General features: G+C 46.8%; 1 protein-coding gene across 1 annotated transcript; it reads right to left on the reverse strand.

The window, feature by feature from the left end:
* Positions 1 to 1,170: 1,170 nt before the first annotated feature.
* Positions 1,171 to 2,121, reverse strand: LOC115647980 (olfactory receptor 51G2-like). The gene has a single exon (XM_030554980.1). It carries the CDS (start codon positions 2,119 to 2,121, stop codon positions 1,171 to 1,173), a length of 951 nt encoding a protein of 316 aa, XP_030410840.1.
* Between the last annotated feature and the right edge of the window lie 3,879 nt (positions 2,122 to 6,000).

Here is a 6,000-nt window from a genome sequence, read left to right on the forward strand (position 1 = left end):
CCATCCCCAACTAAATCATCTCAGCCAGGGCTATTTCAAGCCAACTAAATCATCCAGCATAACCTTACATCATCCCAGCCTGACCTTAAAAACCTCTAAGGAAGGAGATTCCACCACCTCCCTAGGGAACCCATTCCAGTGCTTCATCACCCTCCCATTAAAACAGTGTTTCCTAATATTCAACCTAGACCTCTCCCACTGCCACTTGGGACCGTTACTTGGATAAAAACCCTATGTAAAAAAATTATTATTGATTTTTTTTTCTGCTAATAAGAGCTCACAACTCATATTTTAATATCAGTATTGTTACCTTTCTAGTGCAGTGGATGTTCCCATTGCTGGGCAGGGCTGGCTCTAGCATTTTTGCCGCCCCAAGCAGCAAATAATAAAATAATAATAATAATAAATTAATTAATTAATAATAAAAAAGCCGGCATCGGCGGCAATTCGGCAGCAGGTCCTTCGCTCTGAGATGGAATGAGGGACCCACTGCTGAATCACTGCTGAAGAGCCAGGCATGTCACTCCTCTTCATTGGCCACCTCAGGCACCTTCTTGCTACGCTGGTGCCTGGAGCCGGCCCTGCTCCTGGGGTTCCTGTGTTAATCATGTCTCTGACGTGACTCGGACATAAGCACTTTCCTGAGGTCCTAGGGGAAGGGTGCGTGACTGTGCCCCATGAAAAGTCCCTGACCACAGCTGGAGCAGCCCCCATGGATCACACAGTGCCCAGAGGGCTCATGAAGGGCCAGGACTACGACTGCCAGTCAGCATTTTTATGACTTGTGGCTATTTAACCACAGGCAGGACAGTGACAGGCCAGATGTAATGAGAAACAACATCCACATCCCTTCTCTTTATTGACTATCCACAGGAATTCAAAATTCGGAGCAGTCACCAATGTGGCAATTTTTGGGCTAACATTCCACCGGTCCTCTGATTCTCCACGAACACAGTCACTCGGTCAAGGCTGATGCCTGCCTTGGTCTCCTTCCCACAGTGCCCTGTCCTCCCTCTCCAACCCGTCCCATTGCTCCAGACATTAGATCCTGTCTAAACCTCGCTCTACAGAGTGGAGATCAATAGCTCTTGTTGTCTTGGATGTAAGGATCCAGGATGGAATAGGTGATCCGTGTTTATCGTCTCCCTTGACAGCAGCACTGCAGGTGGTTCATGAACTGACCCTGCACTTGACTAATGCCCTACTTATCCCCGCACGCAGGTGTCTGCTTTTCATGCTGTACACGATTGGATTAATCAGGGGTGGGAGCAGCAGGGAGATGTAGCTCAGGACAGTTTGAAGCAAGGGAGATGATCCCTTTCCAAATCTGTGTATCACAGACAGGCCGATCATTGGTGTGTAGAAGAGCAGGACGGCGCAGAGGTGGGAGACGCAGGTGTTCAGGGCCCTGAGGCACTCTGCATTGGACGCGATGTTCAGTGCTGTATTAAGGATCATCACATAAGAGAGGAAGATGAGCAGTGAATCCAATCCCACCGTTAAGAATGTAATAAACAAGCCGTAGATGCTGTTCACTGAGATATCTGAACAAGCCATCTTCATGACCTCCTGGTGCAGGCAGTAAGAATGGGAGAGGACATTGGCTTGACAGTATCGGAACTTTTTCAGTAGAAACGGGAGTGGGAATATTACAGTCAAACTTCTTAGCACACTTATCAGTCCCATATTGTCTATTGTCTGCACGGTTAAGATGGAAGTATATCTCAGTGGGTTACAGATTGCGACGAAGCGATCAAAGGCCATCAACAAGAGCATGGAGGATTCATTTAACTGAAGTGAGTGGATGAAGAACAGCTGAGCAAAACAGGCTTCGAAGCTGATCTCCCGAGAGTTAAACAAATATATGCCCAGTATCGTTGGCATGGTGGATATCAATATGCCAAGGTCTGTGACGGCCAACATAGAAAGGAAAATGTACATGGGCTCATGGAGGCTTGGATCTGTTTTTATAATGAACAGAATGACTGAATTTCCTACTATTGAAATAACATACACTAAGCAGAAGGAGACAGAGATCCAGAGATGGACATCTTCCTGCCCAGGTATCCCAGTGAGCAGGAACACTGCAGAGTTGAATGTGGTGTCATTGACAGCTGACATAATGTACTGGACAGGTCCAAGAAATTTTTAACATTCCTTCCTGAAAAGAAAAAAGGACAAGAGACTAGATATTTAACAAGACACCTTTCTGCTCTCGGTGCAAGTCTAGACACACCAAGGAGCTTAAGGCAGATCATCAAAAATATAGTCTTGGATTTACAACACTGAGAGGAGGATAGGCAATCCCAGGCTGGATCAGACCTATAGTCCATATAGCCAAGTATCCAGTGACCAGTACCAGATGCTGCATGTGAACATAGAAGAAGCCTTTCAATAGGCATCTATGAGATAACCTGCTACCAGGGAAAATTTCCCTGCCCCCTGAGACCCAAGATTTTGTTCTGTAAATCAGAAAGGTTTTGAGCCCTTCACAGACTTTTTAAAAAAGTCGTCACTACTGTAATTAAATATTCTGGTAATCCATATATGCCTATAGTCCCTTTCTGAATATTGCTAAATTCTTGTCCTCATTGATATCTTGTGGCTTTGAATTCCACAGCCTACTTGAGCACTGTTGCGTGCCTGGATGCTCTGCTAGGACAAGGCCCACACACACAGGTGGATTAATTGGCTTTAATGAAGGTTAAGTGACACACCCGCAATGGGGACTCCACGCGTTGCTGCCACTGGCTTGGGGAGTCCAACGTCCGAACAGCTCGGTCAGGGGCGAAGTCCAACGCGCAAGCTCCAGCCCACAGCAATTATAGCATCATGCTAATAGCATGCAAAGCAGCCTCTACATATGCAATGGGGGACTTTCCAACAGCAATGGCCGCCTCCCCTGGCCTCGGGCCAGGGACTTTCTGCAGTTCCCCAAAACACCGGGGCTTCCCACACAGGGCAGTTCTAACCGGTTAGAAGCAGCAGCTGCTAGCAACTTCTGTGCGCTAATAACCTCTCCTTGAGAAAGTGCAGGCCCTAGCTAAACCGTAACAATGTCTTCCGGGGTCCCCTACATGCGCTGTGTGATTTTACAGTTGTGACCTTCACACAGACAACCTTTCTGGCCCTCCACTTCTGAGAGTGGCCCATTTTATCTTGACATGTGTAAACATATGGCAAGAGAATGGTAAAAGCTGTCATTGTATTTATCTGTCCTGCACTGAAGCTATTTATAAACAGATTTCAGTGCCTCATATCTATCTATCTATCTATCTATCTATCTATCTATCTATCTATCTATCTATTTTCTCCACTCCTGAGAGTTCAAATTATGCCACTGCCTCTTTGCAGTACATGGGATTTCGAGAGTGAATACCAGAGATACAGGCTGGGAAGAACCTGTTTTGAGCTACAGTCACGTTACACCAGTTATTTTGCCAGGGCTGGGATGCTGTTCAGAGATGGGGCAGCTATTGATGATAAGCTCTTCAGATTGAAAGACACAGACACCTCTGGGGAAGTCTGATGGCCTTTGGCCTGCCTGGGTCCCCGTCAGATTTGGAGGCCTCATGGTCAGAGATGGTATAGACTGTTAACTGAAAACTCTCTTATTCTTCCATGTTAGTCTCTTTTTGTGCTGTTCAGATAAATAGTATTTTGTTTCCAGCAGTCTGACTGATCACTCGGCTCACCACTGCTCACAGACTCCCAGAGAGATGGACCATGGGCACCAAACCGTCTTGGATCTGCTCTACCAACAGTTGACACATAGTGTGCTGTAGCCCAGGGTCGGAGGGTGAGAGGATCATGAGATTCCACCCCAGGAGAGGGCAGGTACAAGACCTGACATCTGGAACTCGGAGACCAGAGGGAGGCAGAGATGTCAGTAGCCCTGTAACTCTGATGGGTCTCTATAGGGAAGAAATTCTGGAGCCCTTAGACAGTTGAGAAACAGAGCAACTCAACTTCGAATTCCTGCATTCACAGTCATGCCAGAGAATAAAACTTTTGAAAATTATTTGCTGATTAATTTTCCAGAAGCAAATAAACCTGAGGCGATTTGGAAATTAGTCACTGATATTCCATGGGGTATCTTATCGCTCCGCCTCTGACAGGATCGGGTCCAGAACTTATAGTATTTCTAGAAATGGGAGCCCTTGAGAAATCCTGTCTTGGGGCATCAGGGTTTTTGCACTTCAATCTCACTTTGAATCTCAGATTTCTGTGTAGCTTGAATAACCGACCATGGACCCTGGGCAGATGTAGTGGAGGGGTTCCCAAGCTACCTACCACTGCCTGCCCCCAGTCCCTGTTACTGTGTCACCCCGACAGCCCAGCTGAGTCCTCTGCTGCAGCACAGAACATTTGCAAATGGAAACAACTTTCCGGCTTTCCCCTTCTCTTCGCATTTTAAAGATAGTGAAACCTGCCAATGTACCCAATTCCTGCTAGATGTGGAGCTGCTGACACCAGAGGTTTTCACCCAAAAGGACAAGAAGTCATCAGTGAGGTTGCACAGGCAGCAGGCAGTGTCTGTTCAGACACGGAGGAAGCTGTCTTTATGAAGCATGTCTGCACATTCCCTTGGGGGCCACTTGGCCATCAGGGAATCTCAGCTGCTTGGCTTAGTGTGCACCAGTTTTAACCCCATCATTGCTAATGCAAATTTTAGAATGTCAATTAACAGGTGATGCCTGGTGATCCTACTCAACTGAGCTGAACCCCAAGCCCTCCTGCAGGTTCTATTCCTGGAATCTGGGCCTCTCATCAATGTTCCTGTGGTTCTGATTAGTCACATGGCTATCTCTAGGGCGGCCGAGCACTAACGGTCACGATGTCACAGTTTGATCTTCCTTAAATAAAATAAAATAGACTAATAGAATAATAACAATAGGAATAGGAATAATAATAATATAGGAGCAGATTTTTCTCAGCAGCCTCCTTTCTGCCTTACAAACACAAGGAACAGCCAGGGAAGGGAGATTCTACAAGGCTTCATACAAAAAAATTTCTCTTAGATCATTCCAGGAGTGGAGGTCCCTTCCCTTCTCCCTGAGGAATGAAAAGGGGGAACCAGGAACCAGGGATTCCCAAAGTGATGCACAGATCACAGTGATGCACTGGAAGCTAGGCCCACCCACCATGTCTGCCCTTCCACAACTCCAGCTCCCGGCTAGCACAGTTTCATCAGAAATGTGCTACCAGGGCCTGTCGCAGCAGGCACTGCCTGGAGGATCTGGTGAACGGATGTTTTACAAGGTGGACAGGGATGTACAGAGTGGGGAAGGCTGGTTAAAGAATCTGATGTGCACAATACCTTAGCCATTGACTGATTTGGAGGTTTCTACCTTTCCATATACAGTGAAGGTGCGCTGAAGCTCTTGCCTGTCTATCTCCCATTGGGATGGACTGGACCCTCAGCAAGCTTGTGGATGATACTAAACTGTGGGGAGAGGTAGATACACTGAAGGGTAGGGATAGGGTCCAGAGTGACTTAGAGAAATTGGAGGATTGGGTCAAAAGAAATCTGATGAGATTCAACAGGGACAGTTGCAGAGTCCCGCACTTAGGACAGAAGAATCCCATTAACTGCTACAGTCTGAGGACCCACTAGCTAAGCGACAGTTCTGCAGAAAAGGACCTGGGCCTTAGAATAGACAAGAAGGTGGATATGAGTCAGCACTCTGCCCTTGTTGCCAAGAAGGTTAATAGCATATTGGGCTTCATTAGCAGGATCATTGCCAGCAGATCAAAGTGATTATATCCCTCTATTCATCACTGGTAAGGCCTCATCTGGACTATTGCATTCAGTTTTGGGCTCCCCAGGAGAGAAAGGATGTGGAGAAATTGGAGAGAGTTGGAACAGGACAAAGAAAATGATTAGGGGTCTGTTGCATATAACTTATGAGGAGAGGCTAAGGGGACTGGGCTTATTTACTATGCAGAAGAGAAGAGTGTGGGGAAGAGGAGATTCGGTAGCAGCTTTGAACTATCTGA

Source organism: Gopherus evgoodei, chromosome 1 (genome assembly GCF_007399415.2).
Source record: "Gopherus evgoodei ecotype Sinaloan lineage chromosome 1, rGopEvg1_v1.p, whole genome shotgun sequence".
Classification (NCBI taxonomy): domain Eukaryota; kingdom Metazoa; phylum Chordata; order Testudines; family Testudinidae; genus Gopherus; species Gopherus evgoodei.